Source organism: Cucumis sativus, chromosome 4 (genome assembly GCF_000004075.3).
Source record: "Cucumis sativus cultivar 9930 chromosome 4, Cucumber_9930_V3, whole genome shotgun sequence".
Taxonomy (NCBI): Eukaryota; Viridiplantae; Streptophyta; class Magnoliopsida; order Cucurbitales; family Cucurbitaceae; genus Cucumis; species Cucumis sativus.
The window spans coordinates 14,428,877-14,446,584 of NC_026658.2; the positions used below are offsets into that span (position 1 = coordinate 14,428,877).

At 33.8% G+C, this 17,708-nt stretch overlaps 4 protein-coding genes across 4 annotated transcripts; 1 reads left to right on the plus strand and 3 right to left on the minus strand.

Annotated features, from left to right (window-relative positions):
• Window positions 1-2,464: 2,464 nt before the first annotated feature.
• Window positions 2,465-3,852, minus strand: LOC101218852 (protein SLOW GREEN 1, chloroplastic). The gene has a single exon (XM_011655313.2). It carries the CDS (start codon window positions 3,778-3,780, stop codon window positions 2,743-2,745), a length of 1,038 nt encoding a protein of 345 aa, XP_011653615.1. The 5' UTR covers window positions 3,781-3,852; the 3' UTR covers window positions 2,465-2,742.
• Window positions 3,853-5,571: 1,719 nt separating this feature from the next.
• Window positions 5,572-6,671, minus strand: LOC101219487. The gene is made up of 3 exons (XM_004142044.3): window positions 6,519-6,671; window positions 6,316-6,421; window positions 5,572-6,224 (listed from the first exon to the last, which is right to left on the minus strand). Exons 1-3 carry the CDS (start codon window positions 6,552-6,554, stop codon window positions 6,073-6,075), a joined length of 294 nt encoding a protein of 97 aa, XP_004142092.1. The 5' UTR covers window positions 6,555-6,671; the 3' UTR covers window positions 5,572-6,072.
• Window positions 6,672-11,805: 5,134 nt separating this feature from the next.
• Window positions 11,806-13,779, minus strand: LOC101219250 (pentatricopeptide repeat-containing protein At5g42450, mitochondrial). The gene has a single exon (XM_004142043.3). The coding sequence runs from the start codon at window positions 13,505-13,507 to the stop codon at window positions 11,957-11,959; it is 1,551 nt and encodes a 516-aa protein (XP_004142091.1). The 5' UTR covers window positions 13,508-13,779; the 3' UTR covers window positions 11,806-11,956.
• Window positions 13,780-14,129: 350 nt separating this feature from the next.
• Window positions 14,130-17,545, plus strand: LOC101218612 (diaminopimelate epimerase, chloroplastic). Its single transcript, XM_004142040.3, has 9 exons — window positions 14,130-14,603; window positions 14,918-15,085; window positions 15,186-15,256; window positions 15,437-15,494; window positions 15,873-16,052; window positions 16,587-16,671; window positions 16,768-16,827; window positions 16,928-17,001; window positions 17,183-17,545. The coding sequence occupies exons 1-9, from the start codon at window positions 14,325-14,327 to the stop codon at window positions 17,300-17,302; spliced, it is 1,095 nt and encodes a 364-aa protein (XP_004142088.1). The 5' UTR covers window positions 14,130-14,324; the 3' UTR covers window positions 17,303-17,545.
• Window positions 17,546-17,708: the final 163 nt, after the last annotated feature.

A 17,708-nucleotide genomic window follows, 5' to 3' on the forward strand; every position in this document is an offset into this window, starting at 1 on the left:
AAATGTGAATTATTAATATTTTTTCCTTTTTAAAAGGTTTCTAGAATTATTCTCCAAAACTAAAAGAGATCTTAAAAGAGGATTCAATGGACTTTCTTTCTTCATGGAAATTTACCCAACCACAAACTAATTTCCAATCCTGCCTAAAAAGGAAATTTCCCCTTTATTTTCTTTCAACAAACCAATCAAACTCTAACACACAATTATTCTAATCTTAATGTCGAGCAAGTTCTTATGTTCTCACATCCCTAATCAACCAAGTTCCTATGCTCAAACCCTTCTAACCAATCTCCTATCTAGACGTAGAGTTTATTGGAAGTTGCTTTCTAAGTATTTAAAAACATTTTCTTCACACTTGCAACAATTCTCTAACTACAGCTTAGAAAAGCATTCTATTCATCATTTTTCACTAAAACTTCAACTTCACGTCAAGTCTTAATCTTGTTAATCCATTGTTGACAATCCCAATTGTGTATTGAACCCTGAAACTAAAGAGATGAATCCGGGTGATAATACATCAAAATGAAACAAAAAGGCATAGTTATGAAGATTTCTCCCAAAGTGCATACCTGTATAAAAGCAATACCAAAATGGCATAAATACATGAGAACTTGAAAGCATTAATCAACCAAACTAAATGGGATCTCAGATTAAGAGGAACAGGTCCTTTTAAAACCTAAGATCCTAAATAATTGATGGAATTTGATCACTTTATAAGTCACATCAACCTTTGCAGCATGGTATTTGAACATGTTTTTTTTTTTAATTTCCTACAATTATAAAGTTGAGGGTACATATGCATTATCCATATAAGCAAACTCAAAGCTTCAATTCATCCCATATAACAACTCTCTAACCCTGCAAAGTTAAAGAAATCTTTTCATATGCATATACTGAGGCATTCTTGGGGTAGTGTATGCATATCATCAAACTAATTCTAGGAGAGAATCAGCGATTGCTTTACCTTGTTACATGGAAAAACTTGTAGGATATTTATTATCTTAAGCAGAATGTCATCACAATTTGAATTCATACTCTTCAGATATTTGGATTTACAACTTACTTTGACCTAACCACTGTCCAACTCATGATTGATTAGAAAAAGGATGTAGTTATGTACCTAAAAGTAGGCATATTTTAGGAAGGATGCCATAAGATAATAATATTTGTGGTATCAAGCACCGTGCCACTATTCTACATGTGTCCTAATCAATGTTTTAAAAGACTAAAGGCAGTCTTGAGCCTTTTCCTCTTAAAGAGCTAAAGTGTAAGCCTCGAAGTAGTATGAGGTGTGAGCCTCAAATAGTGATTGAAAATATTTTACAAATCCTAAATTCACCCCCAAAACTTCTAAAAGTAGCAAATCATCAGCACTACTACTATTATCATTAATACAGTTGATTTATATTATAACTTATTGCCTTCAATGTTCTTAAAGTCATGGCAGTAAAAGTAGTCCTAGTTCAAATTGTCAAAGCTTACCTCAAATTTTTCAGGCAAATCACTATGTTGTGTTTGGGGCAAGGAGTGAGTTATCATAGTCCAATGTTATTATAGTTTGATTAAAATAGTTTGTAGATATTTTAGTTTAATAAGGAAATAGTAAATACTGAGCAAAGAATAAAAAAATGATGAATGCCAAATAGTTAAAACTTAGTAAATATGGTAGCAAACGGAGAGTTTTGAAATAGTGTTTACGGTAACTAATTAGAGACTTTAAAAATAGTGTTTCCTCTAACCAGAGGTAAGAGGTAGTTATTATAATTTTTGCCCCATGGCCCCTATTATTTTTCTACTCACTAGACTTTAAGCCTCAGTACATTGCTATAAAGGCATAAGCCTTTTGTGGCTCAACAAAGGTGTAAGTCCTGTCTAGTGGCTAAAACTTAGCGTCTTGCCTCCAGGTGAATCTCAAGAGTCCAAGACATAAGCCTTAATAGCTTTTTAAAACATTGGTCCTAATTCACACTCAAAGAGACCTCAAAGATTTCCATTTAACATTTTCCCCTAAGAAAATTGAACCCTAGGCCTAGGAGAACTCCCCCAAACATCCCAAGAGTCATCCTGGGTGCAAATGCTATAAAAATTTGAGAATCAATACCCTCAAAGACATCTTACACTACACCTTGTCCCTTTAATTACTAAGGAGTTAATCAACTAATTCCCGTAATTCATCCCAAGAGACGTCATCAAAGATTTTCATTTAAAACTTTCCACCAAAGGCTAGATACGACGACAGCCCTTTGGACGTGCCAATCTAGTCAATATACACACATATAGACATAAAATTTTAACTTTCCACCGAAGAAATTTGAACTAAATACCTGGGAGAACATCTCAAGTGGGGAGTTTTCTTAAACTACAACTTGTCCCTTGAACTACTGGTACTGACACTAATTTTCTTCCCCCCTCCCCAAGAAAAGAAAACTAGGATCATGATTCTATAATTATTTTCAAATACAGGTTCAACAATCTTCATGTTTATAGAAAATTTCTTGTTTGAATAAGTGAAAGGAACACGGCTTCTGTGAGACTTTCAGTAAAGATAAGTATAATCAGTATTCTCCATAGGAGACTCAATTGAAAGATTCAGACAAACATAAAACTTCAGGCAAAATTCAGATATATAACACCACCCTAATAAATCCAAAACTACTAAAAACTAACAAAAATGACTATTTTAGAACAGCAGTGAAAAGTGAGGAGATAACTCATACAGAAGCAGCAGGGTGTGAAATCATCTCATCTCTTCGAACCAGCTCTCTCCTTTTCAAGTTTCTGAGCAATGAGCTTTGTTGCAAACATGTTTTCATCAAGGTACTCTTTGTAAGGATGGTTCTTTGGAACAAGTCTCCTAAATTTCTCAAAGTATTTCTCAGCTTCCTCACTCTTGCTTAACAGAGTATATATGATCCCCTGACATAGATATGGCCTAAAATCCCTTGGCTCCTCCCTCACAAGTTCTTTATAAGCTTTCAATGCCTCATGATAACTCCCTTCCATTACCTTAATTTGCGCGACCAAGAGCTTGAAATCCCTTATATCTGACTTGTCCTTCTGGTTCTTGCACTTCTTCATTGCTTCTTCGATCCTTTTAGCAACATCCTTCAGTGAATTATCATTCAATTGCTCCGCCACCGTTGCAAGTCCATGATAAGCCTCAACGACAAACGGGTCTCTCGCTAAAATATCCTCAAACTCATTTTTCGCCAATTCGAGCTCCCCCATATAGCTATAGAAATTAGCCTTTAACAGTGGCAACTCAGGGTCATTCGGTTCAAGTTCAATCAAACGGTTTAGGGCTTCAATTGCTTCTGGAAGTTTACCTGATTTCACATTCTCCTCAACGAGAGATCGAAGGGCTTCGACATCATTCGAATCATCAGCTCGTTTCTCTTCTACAACGCTTTCATTTTCCTCATATTCCGTCGATTCATCAGTAGACTCCGTCGTCTCCGGCGCCACCTGGACAGCAACAGCAACAGCACGTCGATGGTCGAAGCGAAGGAAGAAGAATGCAGCAACGGCAGCGGAAATACAAGCGGTTTTGAGAAATCCCGACAGAAGGCCGACATTAAGAGGGGAGGTATCGTCGGAGGTCGATGAAGAGGACGAGGCTTTAACACGCAACGACCTGACAGACGAACGGAGGCGAGACGGCGGCAGAGACCGGAAGGAAAGAGAAGAAATGGGTTTAGAGAGGGAAGGGAAACGGTGGGTGAAGGAAAGGAGTTGGTGAGAAGGATAACTACGGTGGTGAAGTGTGGGAAGAGACTCCATGGCTGTTACCTTCGAGCTGCTCTGAGAAGAGAAGAGAAGAGATTACAAGGTTTATCTCTCTCTCTCTCTCTCTCTGACAAAAAGACCCAAACTTCAAGTATTTAACTCTATTTGGGCTTTCGGCCCATACCAAAAGCCCACTAGTCGTGACGCGATTTGATGACTTTGACTCTATAATATTTCTTGAAGATCTAACCATTGTTGTGAGCAAATTAATGGGGAATATAAGTTGAATTAGAAGTTGGTTTATATTGTGCAATCACAAACTAATTTGTACTTGATGAATCTTCAACAATTTCTCAAATCACAAAATGTTCTAATCTAGAGTTGTTTTATGTTCAAATTCAAACTTGCTCATGGGTTTAATTGATTTTAAATTAATTTGGTTATTTGAGGAAGTGCAAGAACAAATTTAATGTGATTTCAAACCTGCCTTTTACATAATAAAAAGTGGTCAAATATTGCATAATTAAAATCAGCATCTAATACTAAACCTTTTAATTTTCTTTTCCAATTAATTAGTTTTTCTCTTTCCAAATGAGGTAGAAAAAATAATAATATTATTTGTCTCGAACTTAAAATCAAGAAATCTAAACATTAAAATGCAACATATATATTTCCTAGTAAAATTTTGACATAAGATATTCCATATGTATAATTAGCATCTAATAAGAGTATTATAAGCAATATAACATACATATATTATCGATCTCCATGCTTAATATCTTAAAAGACCAACTGTCTTTCTATCAACACTTCATATGTCTTTATAACTGTTATTCATGTGTCATGTTGTCAAGTTGCATATAAATAGTAACATTTTGTGAGTTTTTGATAAAAAAAAAAAAAAAGGAGAAATCCCTATTTGATGAGTTCAACTTTATTACGGTTTTAATTTCGTTGTTTCTTTGTTAACTGTGGTCTTGTAATGCCTCGTTTTTACTCCTCAATTGTTACAATCAGGATAATATATTTTGTGTTTTGTAATGCAGTATGCATGATAGTGATTGTGATGTAGGCGTGAAAAACAAAAAAGTTTCCCCACATTCACTTGTGAAAGGTGAAATAGATAATAATTGGAAGGTAGCATGGGGTCTCCCTTTATGAGTTATTGATTTTGTTGGGTATTAGTTTGTGTATATTGAGCAAAAGCCAAAAAACCTAAAAAGTTAATCTAGAGAGTAAGCTACCTAAACATATGTCCAAATCCCAATCTTCATATTTTTCCATTCACATTTTTGTTTTTTAATAATAATAATAATGAAGTACATAATTTAACTGAGAATATTAAAAGGGTTAAATAAATTAATACATTTATTTAGTATATGTGTGTTGATAGATGGATGAGTATCTAGAAATGAAATGAAATGACTACAAAACAAACAATGATGATGATGAAATGGTATAATGGAAATTTTGAATGAGTGGATTTTGGCCATGAAAATCTCTATGATTCTCAAACACGAACCATCCTCATCATTCATGACCCTGTGAAGAAAAGGGAAATCCCTCAAAAATAGGGAAAAGAAAGAAGGTGGAATTATTGTACTATGAAGTCTCATGAATTGTATCAATTTGGACCCCAAAAGCTCTTTAAACCTTCTTTCACATTCCAAACCCCATGTCTTTCCATCTTCTATAATTGCTGCCTGATTTTGACACCCCAATTAGTGAGAATTCATTTAATTACAACCATCAATTTTTAATATTCAATTTCATAAACTTAAAATCTTTCAAGTTGATTTTTATAATTTATGCCAAGAATTTAGAATTCAGAAATTTAATCCACCATAAAAGAAAACTTAATTTATTACTGTTACTTATCATTTTACATTTTTCAAATTAGAAAGAAAGAAAAGAGAGGAAACAGGTTGGCATTACCATTACCAATTTGGCCGCTTGGACGTCTAATTTTGTTTGAACGAAAATTAAATAAAATAAGAAACAAAAAAAAAAAAAAAGGAAGGAAATTCCACTTAAATCCCTACATCTCCCTGACAGTCCCAATCAGCAAACGACAGCGATACACATATTTAAAAAGTTGAGAGCACGATGCCACGTGTAGCCAGGTGTCCCCACGTGTCAGCCATAGTATCCCAAAATATCTTCACACTCCCTCAACTACTCCACCCCTACGCCGCCGTTCCCGCTGTTCCATTCCACCCTACACTACCATCCCTAAAAACGACGTCCTACATCCCATCGCCGCCCTCACTACATTTCTTTTCTTTTCTTTTCTTTTCTTTATTTTACTTTATTAATTCATTGATTCATTCCCACCCCAGCCTATACCTACCCGCTCAGAGACGACGTCGTATCCCTCGAACCCAGCAAATTGAAATCCGTCGTCTCCGACGAGCTCCCCTTCTTGGTAGTAACGTCACGTCGCTTCTTCTTATACGCTTCGAAGAATTCCTTGTTCTCCTTCTCCAATTCATTCCACACTAAGGAAATAAGTAATTGATTTTAGTTATAAAAGAAAATAAAAGAGAATTGGGAGGAGTCCGTGCATGTCACGTGAGGAGAGAAACGAACCGGTGGAAGTGATGACCGGTTCGATGTTTGCATGTTTGGAGAGAGCTTCCAAGCACTCTTCTTTAGTCATGTTGAAAATTATACACTTTTCGATCAGGTGGTGCACCTACACACCGTAACAATCATACGCCCGTTCGTTATATAAATCGATTAATAAAAATTATAAAAAAAAAAAAGAAGAAGAAATAAGAAAAAGAAAATACCATGTGGATGTATGAAGCGGAGGGGTCATCGTCCATGGTGGTGGAAATGATTTCTGTTTGGATGGAGAGAAAACGAGAGAAAGTGAAGGGAAGAAAAGTGAGAGAAAATATTGTGGGGGTGGGAAAATGGAGAGGGGATTACGTATTTATATATATATATATAATAACATCAAGTGGTGGATTTGATGGGAAATAATATAATTTAATCGAATTTTGTAATTAAAAAAAGGGTAAAAAGAGAGGCGACGTCATTGGCTGTAGGGCCCAGTGCCCACGTGGGAGGAACGCGAGGATTGGTGGAGAGACGATTAGAAGAGATTAAAATCTCGCATTGTGTTTGTCGCTTACGTGGCTACAGTGTTCAACCTCCACGTGACACGTGGGCCGTGGATTTGCGATGCCGTTCAGACTGCCACCTCTGTCAACGGTCCAATCCGACGATCATCTGCCGTTCTTTCCACATCGGATTACAAATTCTTATATTATTGCGTTTCTTTAATATAATTTATAATCGAGGATCCCTTTAATTTAATAAGAGATTATCCATTATCTATTTTTTTAATATTAATTTTGAAATATCAAATTAATATATACACTAAATAACTTTTTATTTTAATTAAATCTGGGTTATAATGTATTGGTTCTGTTCAAGTTGTAAGCATTGTTTGTAATTATTTTTCTATTGAGAAAATAAATCTTTTTCTATTTTATTACAAACAAAATTTTAAGTTTAACGTTGTTGAGGAATATAAGAATGCGACATAGTTAATTTATTTTTTTAAAATTATTTATTTGAGAAACATGTCCTGACTTCATTTTAAAAAATTTAAAAATTCACATTCCAATTAGAAATTTTCAAAAAAATAAAATATAAATGAAATTTGTTTTTAACATTTTCTCAAAATAATGACTACATATTAACAATTTAAATAAATAAATAGTTTTACAAAGATTATAAATATTTTTGTTAGGTTAGATTACTATCCCATTTAGTTTTCTCCCTTTCACTTACTTTTAATTAATTTCATTTAGATAACGTATCTTTCAATAATCCATATTTAATCCATTTCATAGATCTTCAAATTATTAACGGAAAGTTAATTTTTATCAAAATTAACTTATTTAGTACAACAATTAAGTTAATTTTTATCAAAATTAACTTATTTAGTACAACAATTTAATGACTAAATTCTATGATAAACAAAATTGTTGAAAATATTTAAGATATTTGTTAACTAAAATAAAATAGAATCAAGAAAAGCAAGAGATTCGAAACAAATAAAGAAACATAATAGAAAGTAAATTGAAGAGACTGGACTAAAATAGATGAAGAAGATAACAGTAATGTCCTATATTTCTCTAGCCACAATAATATTTATTATTATTATTTTAAAAAGTAAATAATATTTATTCTTTTAAGAAAAAAGGAAAGAAAAAAATCCAATAGGAAAATGGAATCTAACTTATAGTATACACCTGAAATTGGAAGTAACATAACCATAACATCCTCATCGGATCTCTTGGCATTTTCCTATCAATAATTTCTTCTTCTCCCTTTTCCAATAATAATACGTACGGTTCCATTTCTTCCATCCTTCTAATTATGATCATTTCAAAATATCCATTCTATTTTTTCATTTCAATAATTACATTTTGCAAATTATCATTTTAAGTCCGATTATAGTTATTGATATTCATTTTCATTTTTAAATATATTTTTTTATTCAAATTCTATTTTTTTACTATGCTACAATATATTATTGCTTATTTTAATTATGAAATTCTCTTGAAATAACAAGGGATGGTATCTTCTGTTGTCACATATTTTGAAAGAATGATATATGAATGATAAGATATCTCTATTCATTTTTCTTAACCATTGATATTATTCGATTGTTTTATTTTAAATTATAACAAATACAATCTTAGTCGGTCTATACGTAAATCAACTTGCACCTATTGACTTTAATTGTAATAACCTTTACCACATGTTCTTCATCTTCCCTCGCTTGATTAATGAGGATTTTCCAATTCATGTTTTCTTAGAAATGACACGTACAAATGTTCTTATATATTCATATATGACTATAGTTAGTTGAGAATGCCCCACGTGCTCCAATACTCATTAAAAGCATAAGAGAAAACACATTTTCCTATCCCGTGTTCTGGTACACTCGAGAATTAATTTAAGAGTGAGAAAATAGCATATATATAGAGAAGCACTCATAAGAACTTGTTAAGATGTGTTGGTAGTGATAGTATAATGGTATGGGTAACTGTGTTTGTGTGAACAAAAAAGAAATACTTCAATTTTCTTTTCTTTGTAAAACATTAACTATTTTAAAAAATTAAAACCAACGATGCAACTAATTTTTCCAAATCTTAGTTGATTTTTAAACGTTTACTTACCGTCAAGTTTCTTAATCTTTCTTTAATTTAAAAATTCTCTCTATATCTTCTTTTGTGATTTCGGACAAGACTTTCTCTTACTTGATTCTAATCCTTTCTCCGACAAGAGTGCACATCTTAAGGAGAAGTTGTGTTAATCATGAAGTGCAACCGACATTATCACACCATGATTGTGCAAAAATTACTTTCAAAACAGTGGTATCCACGACATAACAAGTACTACGTCATAGACCTATATATTATAGTTGTTATGTAGGTTTGTACTAAAAAAAATCATTTATGCCGACACCTAAAAGCATCGGTGTATACCAAAATAAGCGTCAACGTAAACCTACATATTGAAACAAAACTACTTTTTCATAATTGTTATCTATTTGATTCTTTGAATAAATTGCATCTCATGTCAAACTCAAAATCATTATTTAAAAAAAGAAAAGAAAATCTTACACACAATATCAAGTTAAAGAAAAAAAAACCCATAAAATTTTGGACAAATCCTCAAGTACTCACAAACTTCAAACTAAATTAAAATTTTGAGCATTAAACTATATGAACAAAACTGGACTTTTTATTTTAATTATTTACGCAATCATAATTTATTATAAAAACTTTTTTACTAAAGTTTCAACTGAATTTGAATTATTTGATAAAAGTTTTAAAAATAATCATTGTTATAAAAAAATACATAGGTTCAAAATTGAAAATACATGTGAAAAATAAATATTAATATGGATATTTTTTCTATTTGTATGGCTAAGAAATTACGGAATTTTTAGTAGAGCAATCTAAAAGTTACAGTTTTAATCGTAGTTTAAAAAATGATTATGTAAGATCGTTTAATAATTTGATTTACCAAACAACTAAAGCTATTTAGATTTTGTCAAAACCTCTTTCTTCTACTATTTTAAACGTAATATCAAACAAAACTTTAGACTTGTTTATTTAAATAACAGTAACGTTAATTATTGAGTTCATTGAATAAGTAACGAAAACTTTGTCTTAAAAGTAGAATTAGAATAAAATCACTCTCACTCAAAATGTTGTTTAGAAATTTGGAAGTACTCCAAAAATGGCCATACAATTCCAAACTCAATCACATGTCTTCATTTCTCTATCAAATTTAAAATATATTACCACAAACCTTTAATTATCAATGTGATCAAAGTAACGAGAATGACATTTACTTAGAGAGTAATTTCTGTTTGATTTGCAGATTAAAATATCGCCTCAATTGAATGTCTCAAATAACCTTTAAAATTTAGTCTATGCAACTTTCTTGCTTAATGTTGATCTTCTAGAAAGAAAAAAAAGTGCTTTTGTTCTTTATTAGTATTTTCGTTTAAAATTTTGAAACTGTATTCAAATATTAAATTCTATTCGAAGAAAGTTTTTTACTAAGAGAAATGTGACTAAAGTTTGGAGATGATAATTGGGGTAGTGATTTTAGAAGAAGGGATTTAGGTATATTTGTTTTGGAAAAATAAAATTTATGTTTGGTATACCAAAATCTAGAAAGTGATTTTCCATTGATAATTTGTGTGTTATATTTTCTTCCAATATTTAAAATTAAAAAAGAATTAGACAATCATTTTCACTTAACAAAAATCACTTGTCACATCATTTCTCCAAAATCAATTTGAGTTTATGTCAAACATTATTATTTGAAGGAAAAATGATTTTGGCAAGTGGAAAAAAAGATTTTGACCATCTCAATATCACCCCGAAACATACTCGAATATAACATCAAACAAACTTCCAAGAGACAAAAAATGACATTTAACTTTTTGTTTTCTTAGACAGCAGGGAAGAAAAAGGAGTAAAGAGGATCAAGACGAAGAGTTGAAAATAAAGTGTACGATCTATAAAAATAATTTACTTTACTAGATTTAATTATAAGGACTTGTTTGGTAACCCATTTGTTTTTTGTTTTTATCTTTTAAATTGAATTTTAAAAGATAGTTGCGTTTGAACTACTTCAATTTTTGTTTTTAAAACAAAATACTTGTTTTAAATTAGAAAAGAGAAATTGAAAATAATTTTTTTTTAAAAAACACATTTTATTTTTAAAAACAAAAAACAAAAATAGTTACAAAAAAAATAAATAGATTTTTTCCTTTGATAAACAAAAATTTAAAAACACGTCACTCTCTACCCTTAACCAAAACTATTATCATTGTTATTGTCATCATTATTATTTTGAGGTAAAATCCTAAACTATTTAAGAGAGGTTGAAAATGATTAAATTTATACATTATCATCAAATAATTGTCGAGTAAGACAAACGTGTTTAATGTTTTAAATTAATATTTAATGATAAATCTTTTATTTGTTCAAGTTAATTGATTGCAAAATAATGTTGTACACAAGTAGGTATCTAGGTAGGTAGGAGTTGATAGAATTGCGAACAATCTTGAGGTTGGAAGATCAATTTTTTTAGTGATAGCTATTGAAATATTGGTTTGATTCTACTCTTTATGGTCTAGCCTATGGCACCAAAAAATATCATTGAAAACAAAAAAGATTTGTCATGTGACACAATTTGATTAATCACATAGCTACAAGCGAGTATTATTGGTTTAGATGATTGTTATAGCTTGTTTGACATTTAAGATAGTTTATGGTTGTTTATCACATTAAACAATAAAAGAATGTTAAAGGTGTGGTTCGATGATAGTTGCCAAAATAATAGACTTCTCAAAGTTGAAAATTAATTTTGTTAGTAATCAATAGTTGATAGTTGCTAACTTGGTTGCAACCAATTTTTTTGAAATTTCACTTAAAAAGAATGAATATGTATTTTGCAATGTGACAGCATGTGAATGACCACATAGCTAGTAAGCTACAAGCAAATTTCTTCCCCTTGTTCAATACAAATTTCTTTTCTTTTCAAGTTACGCAATAGGTCAATCGGTGGCCTCGGTGTATGTTGAAGACCAAGAGGTTCATCCCCATTTGTACTCAAAACAAAGAAGAAGAAAAAGACTCACAGAATCACATTCAATTTAACTTAATCGACAGAAGAATTAGACTTATGAATCTGAAAGAAAGTTGAAATCTTCCCTCTCTTTCAAGTGTTCAACAAAGAATTTCAAGGCAGAATAAATTTCATCCTTCTGGTGGTGATTCTTATCACCGGTAACAAATACATGAACTTTGCTTCTAATTTCAATCCAACTACAACCTGGAATTCTCTTCAACCCCTTCTCCTTCATTTCCCTCCTTAATATCGACACACTATGCCACTTCCCGGCTGCAGAATGCGCATTCGACATCATTACGTACGACGAGACATCACCTGGATCCAAGGCAAGGATTCTTTGAGCTGCAAGCTCCCCAAGTTCCACATTTGAGTGAATTTGGCATCCTCCAAGCAACGCTTTCCAAAACCCGATCCCTGGATCGAATGGTAGGTCATGTATAAATTCCTCTGCTCGTTTAAACTGACCCGAACGTGAAAGCAAATCAACCATACAAGCATAATGCTCGGCTTTTAGCAGGTTGGGGTTATCCAGTCTCGCTTGATTGAAGTACGAATAACCTTCATCAACCAAGCCAGCATGATTACAAGCCCACAACAAGCTAAGAAACGTCACAGCATTCGGTTTGCAGCCTGCAAGAATCATCCTTTGATAGAAATCTATGGCTTCCTTTCCCCTACCATTTTGAGCAAACCCAGAAAGTACAGCATTCCATGAAACTACGTTTCTTTCATCAAGTAATTTATTGAAAACCAACAAACTATCTTCCATACTCCCACATTTTGCATAAAAACTAATAAGCGAATTACTAACAAACACGTCCAGCTTGCCGAAGAACTTGACAGCACAAGCATGAAAACTCCTCCCTATCCCAATAGATGCAATATTAGCAGCAGCACATATAGCACAAGGAAAAGTAGATTGAGTGGGCAAAATCCCTTCTCTAAGCATATCAATGAACAAATGCACAGCATCCTCATTGTGTCCCTTCTGACTAAACCCACCAATCATTGAATTCCACGACACAACGTTTCGCTCGGGCATTTCATCAAACACCCGAAGAGCATCACGAATCCTCTCAATTTTCAGATACCCAGAAATTAAACTAGTGTAAGACACCACATTTGGCATCTTGATATCTTCAAAAGCTCTTTGCGCTTCCTCAATGACACCCACCTTAACATACAAATCTAAAAGCGCACTACCAACAAACACATTAGAATGAAGGCCAGTTTTTATGGCACAAACATGAAGTTGCTTACCAATATGAATGTCTCCAAGTGCCTTTGGAGACTGAATCACAGTTCCAAAAGTGAACTCGTTGGGTCTTAAATTTAACACTAACATTGCAGAAAATAGAGATAATGCCTCTTCGTGTTGGTGCTGCCTTGCGCAGCGCCCAATTGCGGTGGTTGCTGAAACCACATTTAAGTGAGGCATTTTGTCATACAGTTGGCGGGCATCCAATTGACCGCCCGAAAATGAGGTCGCTTGGAATGGAAGAGGTGGAGTACCAACGGCGGCATTGCCATCGGGTTTGAGTTTGGTCAATTGCGTACAAGATGAAGTTAAAGGTTTTCTCCATATGGTTATGGGTTTCATTTGGTGGAAGCGTTTAGGTTGGGTTGAGAACTTGAACTTGAACTTGAAGATTGGAGATCGGACGGAGGAGGTTGAATCGTTATTATTTGGCAGCAAGCAAAACAGAGCTAAGGTAAATTCTTGAGCATAAATCAATGGACCTAATTCCCCATCATTAGCTCAAGAATTCAGAAGTTTGATGGCCAATGTACTCCATTACTGCCATTCTTTGGCAAAAGTCACAATATTCAAATTGAACAAGTTTTCTTCTAAATATTTTTTCAAGTTCTTTCGTTTGACATTACTTTGAAAAATTACTTGTGAACATGTTGTTGATGTATTGATTGATTAGATTCATTTGATTGAATCGACTTCGTATTTGTGTTAACTTGCGTAAAGGTCCCAACTTAAATGAGGTTGAATTTGATAAACCTATGTTGTGATTAGATGACTAGAAGACATGTGCTATCTTTTAATTTACAATCAGTTTGTATCCAAAAGTTTGATTTAATAGCCTAAAATTTTGTTGAGATGGTCTTTATACTAAAAGATTTACAAACACCTCAAAGTCTGCCAGTAATAAACTACATTGTTCGAGTTGATTTATCTCCATTTTCTTTTAAGAGAAAGGTTGCTATACACATTGAGCTAACCCGTACAATCCAAAACAAATGTTTGGGATAATGGGCCTGGCCATTTTACGGCCCAAGGTTAATTCTCACAAACCACGACTTCTTTCTCCGTCGAACCTCCTCAGCAGCCCAACATTTCCGGCTTCTCCGTTGCTTTCATTCACACCGAAACCGGGACGTTCATACTCCGACACCACAGCGCCGTCATGGCCGTAGCCACTATCATTTCTCTTCCACTTACCTCTCCATCATCACGCTCTCTTGCTTCAATTCCTTCTCTCCGATTGTCTTTTACTTCTTCACTTCAACTGGATTCCCTTCCGAAGTACTCCGCTCGGGGAAGAAGCCCTAGGCTCTCCGTCTCCGCGACTTCCGCTGGCCTTGAAGTTACAGAGAAAGCGCCGTCGTTTTCTTTTCTTGACCGGAGAGAGAGTGGTCTCCTTCACTTTGTTAAGTACCACGGTCTCGGCAATGACTTCATCTTGGTAATGATTACTGTTTCTATATGTTTTTTGTTTTGTAATTGGTTGTAAATGCGTGTTCGTATTTGAAACTTATTTGTTGGAGCTCTGCATTTGAAATGGTGGAGTTCTGAAATCGATACTTGGTACCTTAACTTTCGGCCGTTGACTCCGGTGATGTTAATCACGGAAAATTCTATGGATTTAATCAGAAACTAATTGGAAAGGTTTCTCGGTCAGTTTACTCTCCGTGGAGGAAAATAGTTTATTTCATTCTCAGATAATCAGTCTACCGTTTGTTTCTTAGTCTGGTATTGATTGCAATTGAGCTTGAATAGGTTGATAATAGGGACTCATCAGAGCCTAGGATCACCCCGGAGCAAGCTGCTAAGTTATGTGATCGAAACTTTGGGATCGGTGCTGACGGTGTTATCTTTGCTATGCCCGGCGTTAATGGTACTGATTATACTATGAGGATATTCAATTCCGACGGCAGTGAACCGGAGGTAATTAATTGTCCATTTCATAAATAATTGTCCGTGGCTGTTATTGTATGTCTATCAATTACGAATGAGTCTGAATTTCTTTTGCGCTTGTATGTTATAGATGTGTGGTAATGGAGTGCGATGCTTTGCCAGATTTATTGCGGAACTTGAGAATTTGCAGGGAAGGCATAGGTACGTCTTCTTTCTGTTTTACCATTGTTTTATCTTTTGAGTCCATTTGTTCATACTTTCTTGTGAACTGCAACTTATTATGGCCAAGCTAATTAAATTATGATACCTTAGATCTTTTATTTCATGTTTATTTATGCATTAGAATTTCTGAGCGCAGTGTTATTGTTTATACACTCGCAGCTTCACTGTTCATACTGGTGCTGGTCTGATTATTCCAGAACTACAGGATGATGGACAGGTATATTTCGATAAATTTTCTAATCTACAGTCAACTGCCGTTTCAATTTTCTAAAGATATTGGATGGAGGTTTGGGAGGTTGTGAGGCTAATGCTTCTCTATAGCAACCTTTCATTGGGCTTTTCGTAATTGTCAGCCTTGTTTAGATCCTTTGGATTGAAGGCCCTTCTTGTAATTAGTTTGGAGATTTCTTTTGTGGAATTGTTTTTTGTATTCTCTCGTAGGTTCTTTCATTTTTCTCCATCAAAGCATGGTTTCTTACGTATTTTTAAGGGTTTGATAGGCACATCTTTACCATTTTTTCACTGGAAAATGCGATCAAATGCGACCACTGCTTTTATGGGTTCTGTGCCAATCTTAACGTACATGCAATTTCAGGTAAAAGTAGACATGGGTGAACCAATTCTCAAAGCAACAGATGTGCCTACCCGATTGACACCAACTAAAGACCAATCTGTTGTTAAGGCAGCCATAGAAGTAGATGGAGTTGCATGGAGCGTGACCTGTGTCAGTATGGGAAACCCCCATTGTGTAACTTTTAGCAACAAAATTGAGCAGGTATTTGTTTTGCAACATCCCATTCACTCGTCTAAATCTTCCTAAAGTTCCTTCTGTGGATTACTATGGCTTGCTCTTTTGTTTTCTTCTCTCTTACTTAAATATAACCACTTGCAAGTTGTATATATTGTGTGCTTGATTTTGAGATTTGAGGCAAAAAGTTACAGTTTAATATTAAGTAAAAGAATTTCTGAGTACTTCATAGGCTCCATAAATACATACATTGTATTTATCATAGTTTAGTTGATTGATTGAGATGTGGTTGACCATGTAATGTTAACTATAGCTTGAACCGAGTACAAAAAAATTAGGAAGCAACACAAAGTTATCAGGAAGCCTCTGGTGATGGCTATATGCTCATTTAACATTTAAATCGTTTCTGTCCTCTGATCCAAAATAGGTTATAGCACATCTAAACTCTGCACTTCAACTTCATAGAGCCTCGAGTTACATTTGACTGCCTATATTTATTCAGCTGGCATACTATTTTACTATTCATTTACTATTTTTGCTGATTTGCATGGTCATGAACAGAATCTGCAGGTCGATGGCATAAATTTAGCTGCAATTGGTCCAAAATTTGAACACCATGAGATGTTTCCAGCACGAACAAATACAGGTTAAATTTTAGCAAGTTTAGAAATTCATCCTTTTCTGGTTCAAATGTCATCTTTTTTCTTTTACATTCACTAAGATTCTCTTTGCCCTCATACAGAATTTGTGCAAGTTTTATCCAATTCACATCTTAAAATGCGTGTGTGGGAGCGTGGTGCAGGTTTGAATTTTAAATAACTTAAAATAAATTTAAGTTTATAAGCATATAAATAATTGAATCGCTTCATAACAAACCTGTGTACTTACCAATGATACTACAGGTGCAACACTTGCTTGTGGAACTGGAGCTTGTGCAGTCGTTGTTGCAGCCGTTCTTGAAGGTCGTGCTGGACGGGTAAGAAGACTATGTGCATCTTTTAACCCCTACAGCAATAATATGATTTATTTCATCAGCCTAATCGGACAGTATGGTCATACAAACAGAGAAAAAAAAGCAAAAAAAAAAAAAAAATGCAATTTTCAATCCTTTCTTTGCCTTAAATCTCCTAACATCGGAATTCAAATATCTGAGACAGAATTGCACCGTTGATCTGCCTGGAGGACCTTTACAGATAGAGTGGAGTGAGGAAGACAACCACGTATACATGACAGGACCAGCCGAAGTAGTGTTCTATGGATCGGTTCCCCTACAATGAAAGCAACCTAAAGAATCCGGACAAAAAGGAACTGTCAAATTTTGGCCTCTCAGCCGGTAGGTGGTAATTTATGAAAATGTATCTTCTGTTTGTACTTTTATTTTTCTGTAATGCACAATGTTTGTTCTGTGTGAATTATAGTTGTCCTTCTCTTATGTTTCTTAGGAATAAAATCAATAACTTCTTTGTCATTGCATTTGTACTGATTTATAATTTCGAAATGGTAGGCATGCTTTCCGTTGATATCTTTTGTTGAATATTGGTTACTGGTTAGTGTTGAGTTTCCAACTCTAGGATGCGTTTCTTTCATTGACACCCAATTATTGTCAGGTCAAGTAGATTGTCTCACGTGATTAGTTAAGTTGAGAGGTGCAAGTAAGCTTTTCAGACTAATGTATATAGAAAA

Coding starts and splice junctions, on each gene's coding strand:
- LOC101218852 (XM_011655313.2), bottom strand. CDS start 3,780: ATGGAGTCTCTTCCCACACTTCACCACCGTAGTTATCCTTCTCACCAA.
- LOC101219487 (XM_004142044.3), bottom strand. CDS start 6,554: ATGGACGATGACCCCTCCGCTTCATACATCCACATG. Junction 6,422..6,518: donor CCGCTTCATACATCCACATG/GTATTTTCTTTT, acceptor TACGGTGTGTAG/GTGCACCACCTGATCGAAAA. Junction 6,225..6,315: donor ACCGGTCATCACTTCCACCG/GTTCGTTTCTCT, acceptor TTATTTCCTTAG/TGTGGAATGAATTGGAGAAG.
- LOC101219250 (XM_004142043.3), bottom strand. CDS start 13,507: ATGAAACCCATAACCATATGGAGAAAACCTTTAACTTCATCTTGTACG.
- LOC101218612 (XM_004142040.3), top strand. CDS start 14,325: ATGGCCGTAGCCACTATCATTTCTCTTCCACTTACCTCTCCATCATCA. Junction 14,604..14,917: donor TCGGCAATGACTTCATCTTG/GTAATGATTACT, acceptor GAGCTTGAATAG/GTTGATAATAGGGACTCATC. Junction 16,828..16,927: donor TGTGTGGGAGCGTGGTGCAG/GTTTGAATTTTA, acceptor ATGATACTACAG/GTGCAACACTTGCTTGTGGA.